Consider the following 18,514-nt stretch of genomic DNA (forward strand, 5'->3'; position numbering starts at 1 on the left):
AAATACACTGTATGGCGAATTTCTACTTCACAAAATGTCTTAGAAATGGCCTATGATGTGACTCTGATTCAATCACAAGCAACGATGAAGCAGGAACTGACACAGTATGGTCATCGAGCGAGGATGGCAATGGACCACAACATTTGAAACCCTCTAACTATTCTGTTGGAACTTCAGTCTGGGTGTTTGGATTTCAGGCATATAAATTCTATGTTTTAAAATCGTTTTGCTCGAGACTTCTGTGGACACTTGATACAGATCTAGAACATCCAGAAAAGGTTCTAGCCGATGTTCTCAAGATGATTTCACTGAAGGTTCAAATATCTTACGGTGTTTACATCTTGTCTAATTTAGTTCGATTTGTAAGTGTCTCATGTTGTTACTTACCAAACGAGCTGTGCACCTCAGTACTGAATGCGCAAAAACACGTCAAATATCGAGTCTAAAATGACACCATTTTTGCGCAATTCCGTCTGACAGTAGGGTGCGAACAAGCAATGTTTTATTGCATGCCCTGCGAAATGTCCTGACCACATGCATGCACTCTCAAATGGCACCTTATGTAAAAAGCGTACGGTACGACAGTGCAGTACTAATGGCGCAGGGTGCAGAGGGGATACTTGACTGCGCGAGCCAGTCGCACCGCCATTGCAGTTGGGCTAAATGCCACGTGCTACGGCAGCGTTGAACGCATGTACGCAACGTACAGTATTTGCATTACGTGCGAGTGGTGGTGCGACGCACTGCACCGAATGCATGCATTGGCGATGAAGGACCCGTTTGAAACAAGCCGTAAGCGGGCGAACATAATCATTCAGTTTGTTTCACATAAATTGCTGGTCAAAGCAAAAATAAGTTGTTAGAGTGTATCTAGAGGTCTCTGAAACACAAGTTTTTTCATAATTGTGAGACGAAATAACCCAGGAATGCGATATATTACAACTACGCTATGTTATGGAAACGGGAAAATGGCGTACCGCGATTCGAAGGTTACCTTGATAATAATTGACACTTCCGCCATTATGTGCTGCGCGCGATGACCGCAAGGGATTTTGGGTAAAAACAGACGGATTTAGGCGGGAAATTTTAAGACGTTGGTAAGATACCACGTGGTCGGGGAGGACAAACCGTTATGATATGATGCAATTTATTCGCTCAAATTTTGTCCTTAAAACAGGTAAATGAAGACAGAAAAAAACCCATGCAGGTAGGACGAAGCCAAACATTTCACTTTTCAATGTACGAATGTACAAACCCCAGGCCCTATATACCAGTCACACACACACACACACACACACACACACAAACAATGTACCTTAGTTTGCCCAGACTTACTTTGATTTCAAATGAAATTGCGGGGGGGGGGGGAGGGGTGAACTTCTAAAAGCTTCGTTCGTTTACTAAGCGTTTACTCTACACTGACTGGATGAAAACACACAAATTACGAGTTGGTTCGTAGCCAACCGGCCGAAAAAGTGTGTTGACCCCACAGTAGCATTGCCGTCGGCGTCCGATAAGCTACCAGTCTGTAGGTATACCTGTTTAGTATTATGCACCTCGATCAATATATGGTTCTTGTACTGACCAAACGAGGTAGAATGCTGGCGCACTAATGTGTATATTAAACAAAATGTAATACATGTATAGACAAAGAATGTATTAAAGATCTTTGATGTATATTGTAGGGCCTAATACATTGAGCGGGTATGCGTATAACGCGTGTCGAGCTTCCGCACCACTTCTCTAACTCTCTAGTTAGGAAACAAGCCTATTCAGACGTGTATACTAAAGCTGATCATCAGTACCCGCCGTATCCACGGCCTAGCTCTAGCTGCAAATGCAGCTGCGCTGGCTCGACTGTAGTATTTGTACTTCGACTGAAATCACACGTGTATTATAGGACTCACACCTGTAAATAAAATGGACTGTCCCAGACCCCTTCACAAATTAAGTAAATAAAGAAAAAAATTAATTAAAAATCAATTATGTAGTTTGGCAAAAAACTGAATAGCTGTAGACATTGAGTATGAATTCCTCTACAAACTGCATTTTGGTTGGAAGATGAAAGCTTCTCTGATGGAATTTGAGGGAACTATATTTCATTGGGTACGTGTACAGAAAATAGGTGATTTTTTGAGTGACCAGAACTCGTAGTCTGGCTTTCCGGACCCTCTTGGACAGAATTAAAGCAGAACAACCCACCCTGGAAATCTGATGGATGAAAGGGTATATCTCACTTATTCAGGTTAGTGAAGATGAAACACCTCATTTCTCCCAGCTATTTTACAGAATTTGTTGAAATTTGAATTCACACGTCTCTATGGGGAATTATTTACCCGTATGAGCCCTACTATATACTGTATCGTATAGTACTTGTACGTGCAGTGGCGATGGGATCACCGAACTAAAACATAGTGGAATGCGTGTCCCTATTCCCAACATACACGAGACCGTGCAGCCAAATTAACGTGTTGCGTCGCCATCTTCTTAGGGCAATTTTTCCTTATATGGAGTGCACGCTTAGGCGCGGTCAGACTGGGCCACTGGTACGCGCGCAAGCAAGAGTACGCCGTCCAGTGGCTAGTGATTATGACGTAACAATGCACGTTTGTATATGACAATGGCTTACGCTTCGGAGACACAGCCCGCACTCCACACTAACTAAGGAAAAATTGACCTAACAAAATGGCGGTGGTAGCAAGTTTTGGTGGCTGCGCATTTCCTGGGTGAACACGCATTCCACTCACCGAACTAAAACATAGTGGAATGCGTGTCCCTATTCCCAACATACACGAGACCGTGCAGCCAAATTACCGTGTTGCGTCGCCATTTTGTTCGGGCAATTTTTCCTTATATGGAGTGCACGCTTTGGCGCGGTCAGACTGGGCCACTGGTACGCGCGCAAGCAAGAGTACGCCGTCCAGTGGCTAGTGATTATGACGTAACAATGCACGTTTGTACATGACAATGGTCAATTGCGCTTCGGAGACACAGCCCGCACTCCATATAAGGAAAAATTGCCCGAACAAAATGGCGGTGGTAGCAAGTTTTGGTGGCTGCGTATTTCCTGGGTGAATACGCATTCCACTATGTTTTAGTTCGGTGATTCCACTATGTTTTAGTTCGGTGGATGGGATAGGCTCTCCGAATAATTTACGTGCATAGCGCCAGCAGCGGCAGGATGCAACACAGTCATTAGTTGCAAAGATCCATCCATGTTCCTTGTACAGGTGACGTCTATAGTCATTAATCTCATCATCAGTTTGAATTCCCCCAGGAAATTAAAGGGGAGTGATTATCGAAACATTGTAAAATGTTTGCAATAATATCATGTGCTCTTTGTAGGCAATCATGATTTTTTTTTTTTTTTTTTTTGTAAACGACTTTTGTATTGAATATTGTATAATGGACCTTACCTTCAGTGTCACTGACAAATTATTTACCATGGTCACCAAGCAATAAAAAAAAAAACAAACGACAACGACAACGACAACGAATATATATATATATATATATATATATATATGCAGCTGATATATACATAGACCTACTATAATTTTATGTAAAATAAATGGTTAATGATCAAACAAGTTTAAAGTCATTGTTTGTATTGTTTTGTTATTTCTCTCTTATTTTGTCTATGTAGCTGGAAAAAGGCGCTAACAAAATGATATACTAGTATATAACATATATATATATATTTTTCAATTATCTAATACTGAAAGACACAAAAGATGTGATAACCACTGCTATAGATCATAAATAGAGGAAGCTCACTGCCTTATGAAATGCGTCGGATGACGACGCTGGAGTTACTATAAGTCTAAGTCGAGGTAAACCCACTCATGCCTTTTATAATAATACTAGTGTGGTAAGGGCCGACGCAACCGGGAAGGGGGGGGGGGGGGGCTCGGCCCCCATCTTTTTTTTTTTTTTTTTTTTGGCATAATGCATAGGAATACATAAAGTCTATAACCTTTTGGTTCCCCCCCCCCCCCTGCTTGTCAGCTGGTGAAACCCGGAAGTGGTAGCAGAACCCCTTTTTTATCGCGGCTCCGGCTCTGATTCTACTATATATATTGAATGCTTATACTCTTTGAACATGTGCTGCAATAGAAACTGCACTAGATATTCATCAATTACATCCTGCCTTGTCAGTCCGTATTTACAGACAATAATTACCATGTGGGTTGAGTGAATGCAGCAATATTAGTAAAACACATAACTGAGACTTTGAGGACAATCGGACAATCCATTCAAAAGACAGGACAATAAAATTCGTCGGGTGAGAATGATAAGGGCGTTAAGTTGTCACTAAGCCCATAGGCCCGAATTCACGAAGGTGGTACAAACAAAACCATGGTTTAAACCATGGATAAAAACCATCGAGTGCCAAGTGTCGCATGGAATATTTCGTCACGAAAGCAGTCATTTCGTCGATGAAATTATTATTTTGTAACAAAATGACAACATTTTGTAACTAAATGAACATTTCGTCCACGGAATGATAATTTCGTTAACGAAACCTGTTATTTTATCTACGAAATGACCAATTTCGTAACGAAATATTCCGTGCGACACTTGGTGCTCCATGGTTTTTGTCCATGGTTTAAACCATGGTTTTGTTTGTACCACCTTCGTGAATTCGGGCCATAGTGTTCAAGACAACTTAACTCCCTTCTCATTCTCAACAGATTTAGTGATGAACTTTTGAAGTTTCTGCTCAGTCATTGCTGGACGATAAGACGACTACAGCTTGTGATGTCTAACGATATAAAGAAAATAAAAGAAAATTCAACGTATTATCATTTTCTCGCATACTAAAAGAACGCTTGACTTGCTTCTGAAGACTTCCAGAAGACAGAGGAGATGACAATTATTACCCTTAACAAATACGTCAGTGACAAGTCCAGGAAATCATGCACTTTTATTTTGAAAAAAGAAATACAATTTTGTGAAATTCTCTTTATATTTTCCTTATATTATTCTACGCTTGTGACGTCATACACTGTAGTACTCTTCTCATCCAGCAGTTACTGCTTAGATACGTCAGAAATACATAACTTTTGAACGGCTTGTCCGATTTTCATTATAGATTTTCACTGATGCAGGGGCGGATCCAGGGAGGAGCTCAACCGGCGCACGCCCCCTTTTATTTTTTGTTGAAACAAAAGAAATAAAAAGAAAAAAAAAATGGGGGGAGGGGTGCGTGCGCCCTCCTTTATTTTTGTAAACACGCCCCCTCTTTACGGAATTTCTGGATCCGCCCCTGCTTATGTGTTCTACCTATGATAATTATCATAGTTGCATTCACTCAGTCTACATGATATGAAGTTGGAAATGTCCTTTAACCCTCACATGCCACATTACTTCTCTGTACCAGTACAGGGTTGTGTGTTGTAAAATTTGAGCACATTTGACTCAATGGCACAGAAAAGGTTTAAGGGATATACACTGTATGTTGCAATACCTCCTGTCTTTTCAGTTCTTAACACTATCTTAACTTTTGGATGGTGTCAAATTGACCCCCCCCCCGGCATTTCGCGCCATGAATCCGCAACGCGCAAAGATTTTGCCGCGCCATTTCATGGCTATTTTTTTTTTTATTTCCTTTGAAGTCTCAAGCATATTGTGAGACCAAATTTGCGACATCCGGGTACACTAAGAAATTAACAAAACAATAAAAACAAAAGAAATTAATTTGGATCGTACTTTTTTTTCAAGGATATTGTATGATGTGTCCTGAGGAATTCTGACTGAAAATATTAGCAATATCCTGCAGCATTTCTGATGGCGAGATACCGGTGAAAATATGATTTCGTGCATAAATTTGTATGAATTATATAAAAAAAAATAAATCAGTACTTTCCTCTTGCATAACCATGTAATCGTGTAGTTGATATCCTGCTCAGTCTATGTTCAGGCAAAATTTTGCAGTGATCAACCTATCGGGGCTGAGAGCATAGACATGCAGATTGAGTGAATGTAGTAATATTCACCGCCGCGGCGCCATAGTGCACGTTTTCAAAAGCCCCCCTTCCCCTCCCCTTCCCCTCCCCCTCCCCTCCCCCCCCCCAGTTTCGCCGACCATGATATTAGTATAACAACACATCAGTGAGAGTTTGAGAAAAATCGGACAATCTGTTTGAAAGTTAGGAAATTTTAAAGTTTCTGCTCAGTCACTGCTGGATGAGAAGATTACTATACAGCTTGTGATGTCACATCAGGCATAAAGAAAAATGATTTAAAAAAATCAACATACTTTAACTTTCTCCCATAATAAAAGAACGCTTGACTTGCCTCTTTCAAGGAGCCATTTATATACGTCAGTGACAAGTCGAGGAAATGTGCACTTAAAAAGAAATTAGATTGTGTGAAATTCTCTGTATATCCTTCGCTTTATAGTATGTCTTCTCATCCAGAAATGACTGTGCAGATACTTTCAGATTCAAAAACTTTTGAACGGATTGTCCGATTTTCTCCAATCTTTCACTGATGTGTTCTACTAATATTACTGCATTCACTCAACCCACACGTATAATATTTATAGAGGTAGACTTGTCCTTTAAAATTTAGGCAAGGGAGGTTTAGGATCATAATTCCACACGAGGCAGCCCTTCATGAGATCTGTAAAGAATGTTGCAACTGACTGACAACTAATTTCATGAATTTGTAAAGAATGTTGTCATGCAATACCAAGTACACAGAGAGCACTGCTCTCACTGGTTAGATGTTCATCATCACTAAAGATTGCCACTAGATGGCGCTGTCCCACTTTACAGTAACCAAAAGTTCAGTCACTATATCGCCTTGATGTCCTTGGGTAAAATCAGAGTAGACCAAATAAATTTATGGACAGAAAGAATGATGTGTCATGATTTAGCAGTTTAAATACCTCGTAATGAGAATTAATGGTATAGAATTAGTCTAATCAAATGACGAAACAATAGGCAATATTATTATTTGCTGTTCCTTACGAAATTCTGTCTCCACCGTATCTGTTACGTGGCCACTGACAGTCTTCCTCTTTTTCTCCCCCTCTCTATCTTTTCAAGAACACTCGTTTTGTTCAAACAGTTTGGTATAGAATATTTTGCGATAACTTATATTTCTTTACTGCTGTCAAATGCATGTTTATATTATTATCTTGTGTCAAATTTACTGCTTGTTACTATTTTGGCAACCATAATCTGAATTGTGTTAAATTTAATGTATGCATGTACGTACATGCACGGTGAACAATAAATCTCCACTCTCAACTATAAACTGTATTATTTTTAGTATCAACACACGATTGCTTTAGACGAAAAAGAGAAGTCACCCTGCTGTCCTCAAACTAGTAATTATATGATTTTCATTAATGTAATGATTATTGATGCATTGCCACGAGTTAAGATTCCCGTATGGAGAGAAAGTGGATTTGAGGAATGGGTACAAGATAACATGATTGTGTTTAAGTTTGTATATTCATTAATTTCAAAGGTGTAGGGTCAGACGTAGCTTTTATCTGATAGAGATTAATTTTGTCCGAAGAATGTTTTCATCTGTTCAGAGGACCTCTTACCACCATTTGTCACTGTCTGTTCTCTGTTTCACATACACCCAAAACACACACCGTGACACACAGTATACATACGCACGCCCATAACAACAGGCAGCGGAGAAAAAAGGAGACAAAAAGGGGGATAAAATCATCATACACTGTTACCCGCCCGCAAAAAGCGGAAACTGCTTGTGCTTGCGTTTACCTTGTCAATGGTCTTATTTCGTGCTGGTTGGCAGATTTTGAGAAATTTCAGTGCAATGTTCGTGCCGGGGCATGTACCATGGTGCGTTTGTTTCAGTGAGTCGCACGTTTGTGAAGGACATCGTTGATTAAAACTCGTCCTTCTAATCGAATTCTAGAATTGAATTTTCAACTTAATATCAACCCAGGCGGCATGCCTCGCGTCGTTCAATGAATATTTTGAAATGTGGACAATCGAAGATATGCCATTATTAAGAATCTACAAATATTACACCAAACATGAGTTTAGGTATGGCATTTTCACAAATTATCAGTCTTGAGCTAATTCAATTCTTTTTCTTTCGTTGCAGGAAAACACACACACACACACACACACACACACACACACACACACACAATTTTCGTCTTTCACATTCACAGGCCGTTATCTTCCTTCTCTTCACTTTCTTTCTAACACCGGGTGGAAATTAAAGAAAAGAGTCGAAGTCAAACTTTGTAAGATAGAAAACTTCTGAAATACCTGTATATGCCTAAATACAAATAATTGTAATTCGACCTGTTACTGAAAAAATATGCTTAGATTTCAAATTTGATGTCATTTTCTTCAATTCTTAATGAAGATTGGTATATAATTTATGCTCTTTTAACATGGTTTGGTCCTATTCCTTTAAACGAGTTCTTTCGAATGCATGTGATATACTGTTCTTTTCGACATCATAGACTGTTTATTGGGAGAATCAGGTACTTATAGTTTTGTATGCAATGAATTATGCATATATGTGTGTATGAAGAACTTGCTTCAAAAGGTGCTTTTAAAATCCATCATTTTCAATGGATTTAGCGCCTTTTGGTGGAAAGCTTTTCATATAATTATTGTCAAAATTCGATTAACGCGTATTTTCTATCATAATTATGAATAGGGGAGAGCGGGGAGAAGTGGGACATTATCTCAAGTTCGCCGGCTTTCTTCTTATATCTTTTTATAGAAGAGATGATTACATTTCCTTTCGGGCTTGCATGAAGGTTCATAATTATGGTAGGTTACATAAAGAGCCATAAGCTGGGGGTGGCACTGTTCTCAATTTTCTGCAGTTAATTAAAAGAAAAAAACTTATTTTGGGGGAGAAGTTGACCCAACCGTGGGTAAAGTGGGACAACGGCAAGGGAGAAATGGGACGGTGGGGTTAAAGTGGGACATCCTATAGAAATGTCAAAGTTGGAAGGCGTAATGAAACATTGGTAATGAAAACAGTCAATCATGCTTTAAAATGATCTTTATTTCAATAAAACAAGTTTGAACAACATGTTTGAAAATCTGAACTGCTTTTGTTTCGTGAACAAATTATGCCCAGTAGTTAATAGATGTAAACTTAGGCCTGCTGTATCTCCATTATCTTTATTGGTCTTTGCATTTTATTTTCAGAGTACCAGTACATCAACTGTGAATTTGGGTAATAAATATTGTTTGATTCAACTTTCAACTTAATTATGTATGTTTGTTTTGTATGAATTCCAAATACATGTAATGGTATCTGAGGAACAAATGGGACACGTTGTCCCAACTGTCCCTCAAATGACATACTGTATACATAAATATGCAGGACTACTCAGTAACCATGCAGGCATTTGTCAAAAACAAGTATATTAGGCATACTGATAAGGCTCACCACCAGCTTAAACTGTGCCCTTGAAATCATGAATACAAAGACAACAGGTTAATTAACCTGATTTCAAAAAAATATTATATTTTGGGGGAAAATTTTCAATAGCAATTAATACATACTTAGAATTTGCCGAACTGCGTGAATTTCTTAGTGTGATGTATGGTTGCTAGGGGCTTATTGTATAAGCCAATCGCTGATTGGTTGAACAGTTTTTGATTCAGAGAACGTGTCCCACTTGACCCGCGTCCCAACTCACCCCGCTCTCCCCTAATGTCAAGGGGTCAAACTATAGTCGTGAATAAAACTCAAAGCTCTGCTTAGCAATAAAACTGCTTGAACAACTGTTGAAGACAATATATATATATATATATATATATATATATATATATATATATATATATATATATATATATTATATTATTGCCATCATATGGCAATGTATCTAACTGTCCTTGCACCGCCCCGCCATGTTTTGGTTCAGTCCATTGCTGTCACTATATAATAATGTATGTATACATAGTTCCATTTATATAATAATATACACAATAAATATCCCAAACGAACGCCACGTTACTGTATAGCTCCACACAAAGAACCCGCTCTTTCACCGAAAGGAAAAAGGTTCCTCGTCCACACATACCACTTTAGCATACAAGTGTTTTTTTTTCTGAATATGACAATGATTGTGACCATTAAGCCACGTCTTATTCTTGAATCTAGTAGATTGGTTTGTCTGTTTGTTTAATCTTGCTCGGCAGAAGAGGCTATGATTCAGTTCAGTTCAGCTTAGTTCTGTTCGATTTTATTTCTGCATTTTTTTTTTTCAAGCAAATCATATACGAAAAATGACAACACGTGTATCTGACAACAGAATGGGGAAAAAAAAAACAATATTACATTCATAGTATCATAATCACTATCTTTAAAGTATAAACATAACAATGAGATCAAAGGAATCGACGATACACTTGTTTCCAAATAAAGAGGAAGAAGAAGAAAGAAGTGCAGGAGCCTGCCGTCTTTAAGCACATGCTTGATAGTGATGGCAGCCTCAGAATCTCCAAAAGAAAATAAGAAACATAATGATACATAATACATACAAAATGGGCAATTTCCTATTGAAATGCTTTGTGCTAGCTTTGTTTTGATAATAGGCGTTAGCACACATTTTTCGACTGATCTTATTATTACTTTTAGATCCTGAATCACACAGATGCACAATAAAGCACATTTTAATGCACAATCTATTCCTAGAGAGAGGGGGAAAAAACCGTCACAGCGGATCAAATACAGGAAACAACTGATGACGACAAACAAATAAACGTAATAATTACATTTTAACAACACTTTGTAGAGAATCATAGAGAGTGAAGTTGGTGACATAATCATAATAATGAATACACGATACATGTACAATATCGATAACTAGCTGCTGTAGGGCTGCTTCTTCGTATATCGGTGTTATAATACACTTTGATTGCGGATTCGAAGCTCAGTGTATCTCAAAGTGATTATCAATTTACTACCATAAATCATATTCACAAGCTGCTGAAATGTTTGTACAACAATCAGACAAACATAGTATGCACTTTCTCCATTAATATTTACATTAGAGTGACAACTTAGTATGCACTTTCTCCATTAATATTTACATTAGAGTGACAACTTCATGCATCCACGGCTCGGATACCATGAAATTGGTTGATGACATTTGTCCATTGCTATATCATAGACAGAGCTTTGATACACGAGGCATACAATCATCTGATGCCCGCCATGCTGTTTGAAGAAGACTGCATTGCATCTCCTTTGGACACGGTTAAAATCAAATTCGATCTCGCCTCGTGCATAATTAAACACGAACCATATAACTTTTGGTGTGTGTGCGTGTGTGTGTGTTGAAAGTTAGTGTGTATGTGTGTGTGTGTGTGTGTACGGGGGAAAATACGTAGAATTCATACTAACAATGAAGTGCTGAAGTTGTGAGCTCAAAACACCCTTAGGGTTTATTTCCTATCATTTGTCCGGATGACTGAATGATTTTTCCATGGAGAGGTGCTGTTGTGATAAATAATTTCTTTACTTTGTCACTTATGGTTAGACAGACAAATTTGCATGATATAAAGATACATACTGAATGCCTGCCTCTCCGCACTTATATTTGACAGTAAAATCAATCTCCGAATCTAATAGTCCCTATCATTTCAATGAATTACTACCAGCCATGGGCGTAAATCCCGGGGGGGATGGGGGGGGGGGATATATCCCCCCCTGAAATGGAGGAGGGGGGGATGGCCTGTACAATCATCCCCCCCTGAATTTTGAGGAAAAAAATGGAGGAAGCAGAAATGTGATTGTAACAATTTTGACATAATTATTGCATGACGTTTGTACGCCGGCCTTCAGACAGGTAAAAGAGCTGAACAGTATTCTATCTTGTAGGAAAATGTATACACAATTTTCTCAAGCGCTCGCTCGCTTCGCTCGCTCGCGAAGAAAGTAACATCGACATACAGTCACTGTAAGGTATGGCTCAGACGTTGACAACGTCAAATAGTATAGGCCTACATGTAAACATGCTATGACGCGAGTAACTGGGGACCATCTGCAAAATATGTACGAAAACAAACAAACAAACAATAACAAAAACTATATCGTCATAATTGAACCCCCTCCATTTCCTGAATCATTCCTGAGAAACGAGAGTGACTGATTACTCAGTCAGGATACATCTATGGGCATTCCCAGGGAAGATCAGGGCCCCGTTGCTAGAAACTTTGCGTTTAAACGCAATAATTTGCAACTGATTGTCACTGGCCAATCAAAATCATTGTTCCACTGCATGTCTTCTTAATAGGGCAGACCCTGAGCCAATCAGAATGGTTGTTTCAAAATTAGCAATTATTTGCAATTGATTGCAACTTTCTTGCAACGGGGCCCTGGGGCGTCAAATCTATCTCGGGGGGCAAAGAGCATTTGCCCCGCCCCTTTGGAAGTGTTTAGGCAGACAAATCATTTATCCCCCAAGCAATTCCCGAGATGATGACAAATCTCGAACTTTCTTAATGGAAAATTGTCCAAATATCCCCAGAGCTATGCACCAGATCGTTGTATTGCAATCATAAGCATGCAAAAGCTCCGCTATACAGGATCCCTTTCGATAAACTTTGTACACTTTTGACATTGACGTATATATCCCTAATTCATCAAAGAGTGTGCAGCAGATCTTTCACTTAACAAAAGCACCCTCATATGCAGAGGCGTCGATGGGGGGGGGGGGATGGTTCTCCCATAAAAGTGGGACAAACAAAAGCGAAAAATATAGCTACAAACGGCAGTTTTTGGAGTGTAAAATATCAAAATTTTAAAGCTCGCTCGCTTCGTTCGCTCGCATTCAACCATAATGCCATTCTCCTGATGTTGCTGCCAGTGACTGACAGCAGTTTTCGGCCGGTGCGCCCCCCTCAATTTCCAAAGCGAAAAATATAGCTACGATACCTACGAACGGCAGTTTTGGGACTGTAAAATGTGAAAATTTTGAAGCTCGCTCGCATTCAGTCATTATGCCATTCTCCTATGTTGCTGCCAGTGATTGACAGCAGTTGCACCCGGTGCGCCCCCCTTAATTTCCAAAGCGAAAAATATAGCTACGAACGGTAGTTTTGGGACTGTAAAATGTGAAAATTTTGAAGCTCGCTCGCTTCGCTCGCTCGCATTTAATCATTATGCCATTCTCCTGATGTTGCTGCCAGTAATTGCCAGCAGTTTTCCCCCGGTGCGCTCCCCTTTATTTCCAAAGTGAAATAATACAGCCACAAACGGCAGTCTTTGGACTGTAAATAATGTCAAAATTTTCAAAGCTCGCTCGCTCCGCTCGCTCGCATTTAACCGCTATGCCATTCTCCTGATGTTGCTGCCAGTAATTGCCAGCAGTTGCGCCGGGTGCGGCTCCCCTTAATTTTCAAAGAGAAAAAGTATAGCTACAAACGGCAGTTTTTAGACTCTAAAATGTCAGAATTTTCAAGCTGGCTCGCTCCGCTCGCTCGCATTTAATCGCTATGCCATTCTCCTGATGTTGCTGCCAGTGATTGACAGCAGTTGCGCCCGGTGTGGTCCCCCTTAATTTCCAAAGCGAAAAATATAACTACGAACAGTAGTTTTTGGACTGTAGAATGTGAAAATTTTGAAGCTCTCTCGCTTCGCTCGCTCGCATTTAATCATTATGCCATTCTCCTGATGTTGCTGCCAGTAATTGCCAGCAGTTTTCACCCGGTGCTCCCCCTTTATTTCCCAAGCGAAAAAATACAGCCACAAAGGACAGTTTGGGGGACTGTAAAATATCAAAATTTTCAAGCTCACTCGCTTCGCTCGCTCGCATTTATTCGTTATGCTATTCTCCTGATGTTGCTGCCAGTAATTGCCGGCAGTTTTGCCCGGTGTGTCCCCCTTAATTTCCAAAGCGAAAAAATACAGCCACAAACGGCAATCTTTGGACTGTAAAATGTGAAAACTTTCAAGCTCGCTCGCTCCGCTCGCTCGCATTTGACCGCTAGGCCATTCTCCTGATGTTGCTGCCAGTGATTGACAGCAGTTGCGCCCGGCGCGGCCCCCCATAATTTCCAAAGCGAAAAAGGATAGCGACAAACGGCAGTTTTTAGACTGTAGAATGTCAAAATTTTCAAGCTCGCTCGCATTTAATCGCTATCAAATAGCGGCCATTCTCCTGATGTTGCTGCCAGTGGTTGACAGCAGTTGCACCCGGTGTGCCCCCTTAATTTCCAAAGCGAAAATGTAGCTACAAACGGCAGTTTTTGGACTGTAAAATGTCAAAATTTTCAATACAAAAAGATTTATACCCCCCCCCCCGTTTGCTTCGCTCCCTCACATAACCGCTCCTCCTTTAGGTCAAATCCTGTCTACGCCGGTAATAGGCCCCATTATTTAGTAGGCCTTCACAGTGATGTCGCACAGGCGGAGCAAGAGCTGAAATACCACGATTTAGTCTTTCAATAATATATTGTGAATATTTCATTTTCTTATTTTTCTTTTAAGAAAAGAAAAGAAAATTTTCACCAAAAGTGTGCACCAGATCGCTGAATTTCAGGTCTGAAAATGCAAAATCTTCCTCGTGTGGGAGAGGGATACCCCCCCCACACACCCTCCCCCCGTTCGGTCGCTCCGCTCCCTCTCACAGATATTTAAAAAACAAAAAAGTGTCTTCATACTTTTAAGGTCTGATTTTCCGCCGAAAGTCATCTGACAAGCACAAAAAAAAAGCAACAAGAACAAAAAGTCTTCATATTTTTGCTGCCACTTTCCTCCCACTTTATATTTTCATGCAAAAGAGTGGGACATCCGGTCCCTGTAAAGTGTGTGTGTGTGGGGGGGGGGGGGGGAGGGGGGGGGGGGCACCAAGCTTCCCCCCCCCCCCCCCCCCGGTCCGGTTATGGGCTTGTAATCGTGGTGATGGTGACCATCCCCCCCACTCCTCAGTACGGATTTACGCCGTTGCTACCAGCATTATTCAATGTAACAAAATATAAAGGCAAATATGTTATTCGCCCTGTTCTATTATACCTTGACTTTCTCAAAAAAAAATTCCAGAAATTTAAAATTGATAACTGAAGAACTGATACGTTTCTATAGCATTTCAAATATGAACATGATGACAAAGTGTTGAAATTATACCGTTTCATAAATCTCTGTAACACACGAATTGAAGTTACAAGTTTGGTTTGTTAACTCTTTAAACAGTATAGAAGCTTTGTTCAATTCACGAATGTAATAATAATTGTGCTTTACACAGCTACTCAGCATAACTAAAGCTTCACATAATTTATATATATACAATCACACAATACAATAGAATATGATGCTTATACTTAATCCTCGTCTGCATCTTCACATGTAAAATCAACCGCCTCCAAATGAGTATCACAAGTACCTCACGTTTCAACTGTAGGACCTATTGCCTTTAAGTGATTCAGTGGTGATTGTTAGTGGAAATCGTACTCAATGTTGGTGGATGGCTCTTTGATTGCACTCTCAGTCCGAAGGCCTGTTTGAAAGCCATGAGATACCTTTTGCAAAACACCGTGTAGATGATTGGATTTGACATGGAGTTGATGTAGGTCAAGGTGCGTGCGATGTAGATGTACCTCGTCAAAGTCTCCCCTGGAATGACGATTCCTCCGGTGACGAGGATGTTGATCATTACGAATAGGGAGATGAACTCGAACGGAGAGAGCAGGGCAAAAAAGAGGACGCCGTTTACCACCAACATTCGAGCAGTCTGATGGTGGATCTTTTGGTCTCGTTCGCTGCGCGCACCGTCACCTTTTACGCGCCCAACTGCATTCTTCAATCCCCTGAGCGTCTTGTAATGCAAGACGAAGTTGACAACCAGCGTGATGAAGAACGGTATCGTCTGCGCACCACTGGTGTAGCTGTCGGCGATGAGCGAAAGCGCGCGACAATGCCTCGTAACCGTCGGCCAGTTGTCGAACGGCTTCTCGTTGGGCCAACTATAGCATGTGGTCTGGTAGTCTGCATAGCTTGGTAGGAACGTGGCGGAAACAAGGAAAGCGGCAATCCATGATAGCGCGCAGACGATCAAAGCAGTGGTCTGACGTTTGGCGCCCTGGCTCTGGTGCATCTTGAGCGGATTGCAGACGGCGTTGTAACGCTCCACGCTGACGGCTGTGATGAAACACATGGACGAGTTGTAGGCAGCACTGAGAAAGAGAAAGATGAACATGCAGCCACCAAGTCCGATGCCTGCATCGTCTGACTGGATGGGAGATGTGAAGATCTTAGCCACTTTGTGCACAACGGCGAAGAGAATGAACATCATGTCGGCAACGGCAAGGTTGACGAGGTACGTATTCGTGATTGTCTTCATGCTCTGGACGCGGTAGACAACGAAAATGAAGGCACAGTTGTCGAGGAGACCCAGAGTGAGCATTATGGGGAGAAAGATGGCATTGAACCCCCACGCGGCGGAGGAGTACCCGTACTGCTCGGCATGGATGACGGTCGTAACGTTTTTGAACGGGGCCACCAGGCATGCCGGATCGCTAGCATGGCTAAAGTCGCTTGCGACATTCGGAAAATCCGTCATTTTCTACACTCTGCAAGTTTGTAAACCTGAATTTGTCTTCCTATATCACAGTCTCTTAAAACGGGTCATTTACGCTTAATTTATGAGCACCACTGTTGTCAAAATTAATGCCGAACGATTCTCGGCTACGTACACCGTGAAGATGTCCACCAATCGCTTATCGCTAGTTCATCGGCTTAAGCTGGTCTTCACAAATACGCTCGATATCCATTAATTTCTCTGGTAGAGGAGCCTCTCTTACGTATTCTCGCCGTATAAACTTTGCAATCAGATCCAAAGTAAACAGAGGAAATGATGAGGTAGATTTGTACAAAAGCAGGAATCCGTGTTCTCGACCAAGTTCATTGCTGGTGTCGAATACTTATGATTATATGATTTGGCACTGACACTGAGTAGACGTTGGGATGTGATTACCTGCAGATAGATTGATGGAGGTGATGACGTAATTGGAGAACAGTTCTGAAATGCACAATGACAGTTTTGTTTTTGATTCAGAATGTGATATTTTTATCATGCCATTATGACAAAAAGAATCTGATTTTCTTATCATGCCATTATGACGAAAATTAACCAATAGAAAATAAACATGTACATGATAATATTTCGGCACACATCATATATTTGCACTTGAATATCGCATGAAATCAAGAAGTATAATGAATTTCGACTTCTAGGGTTGGTATCTGTGTGATTAACCTCAACTACGAGCCCTAATTTTTAGGACTGAAATGGCATCAAAGAGAATGATGATCTATTGGTAGAATGGTACAATTTTTGATATACAGGGAATATAAAGATTCCCAGAAATAACGCCGTTATTAAAGATATATATTTCAATTACCTGCTCTGCAAAACAATCTTACTGAATCTTCAGGGAAAGAGACTTTTGCCCATGAAAAATGCAGTAGTTGTTTTTTCTTACATTCAAGGGAAGTATTGCGTTAATACATAGCTGTAACAAATAACTTCAAGGCTGACTTGTGTCAAAGAACTATGTTTTGTCGAAGGAGTGAAGCGATGTCTTTTTAAATCAAGTTACTGACGTTAGCTAAACCGAAGATAGTGCAGTCATAATATGAAATGGGTTACACAGAATAGAAATACACATAAGTGACCGCTTGTATATCGTGACTGAACTTCTTTGCATTAATGACAGAAATGATTTAAGAAAGTAAGCAATTTTACTCACGAACGCTTACCTCAACGCCAGATGTGCAGATAAAAGCAGGTTTCGTGCCAACGTCCAAGAGACAACTGTGTTCTGGTAGGCGATGTTGCAACGATTATATTCCATGGTTATTATTAAAGTGTGTCTTTGACCACGCCCCCTTACAGAAGAGGAGGATGATTGACAATATAGGAGAGATATAGAAGACGTTAGGTTTACTTTCTCGTGAGACACGGCATCTTGTTTTGACTATTGATTTTGTACCGCTGCGTCAATCTTTAATTCCAACACCCGTCCGCGATGTTGACTGATCCAGCCGTTCCATTTACGGCCACTTGGTGAGTGGTGTACTGGAATGTCTTCGCGCGTTTCTCAGAATATACATACACAAATTGTAATCTTTACCCTGTGTAATTAGGATGATCTATGTATAGTAGTTTGTCTTGATAAAAAAAGCCTTGTCATGTCGTCATCGCTGAGCATGGTCAACATTTTACGCAACTACGAATGAATTGAAAAGCTAATTACTACATTATCAAACTATTTTGTTCATAATATACATACTTTAATACGGACGTGGAATGTCTTCGCGCGTTTCTCAGAATATACATACACAAATTGTAATCTTTACCCTGTGTAATTAGGATGATCTATGTATAGTAGTTTGTCTTGATAAAAAAAGCCTTGTCATGTCGTCATCGCTGAGCATGGTCAACATTTTACGCAACTACGAATGAATTGAAAGGCTAATTACTACATTATCAAACTATTTTGTTCATAATATACATACTTTAATACGGAAATAAATTACCATA

General features: G+C 40.3%; 1 protein-coding gene across 1 annotated transcript; it reads right to left on the reverse strand.

The window, feature by feature from the left end:
- Positions 1 to 15,394: 15,394 nt before the first annotated feature.
- On the reverse strand, positions 15,395 to 16,531 carry LOC140234926 (somatostatin receptor type 5-like). The gene has a single exon (XM_072314965.1). It carries the CDS (start codon positions 16,529 to 16,531, stop codon positions 15,395 to 15,397), a length of 1,137 nt encoding a protein of 378 aa, XP_072171066.1.
- Between the last annotated feature and the right edge of the window lie 1,983 nt (positions 16,532 to 18,514).

Source organism: Diadema setosum, chromosome 11, assembly GCF_964275005.1.
Source record: "Diadema setosum chromosome 11, eeDiaSeto1, whole genome shotgun sequence".
NCBI lineage: Eukaryota > Metazoa > Echinodermata > Echinoidea > Diadematoida > Diadematidae > Diadema > Diadema setosum.

Coding starts and splice junctions, on each gene's coding strand:
- LOC140234926 (XM_072314965.1), bottom strand. CDS start 16,531: ATGACGGATTTTCCGAATGTCGCAAGCGACTTTAGCCATGCTAGCGAT.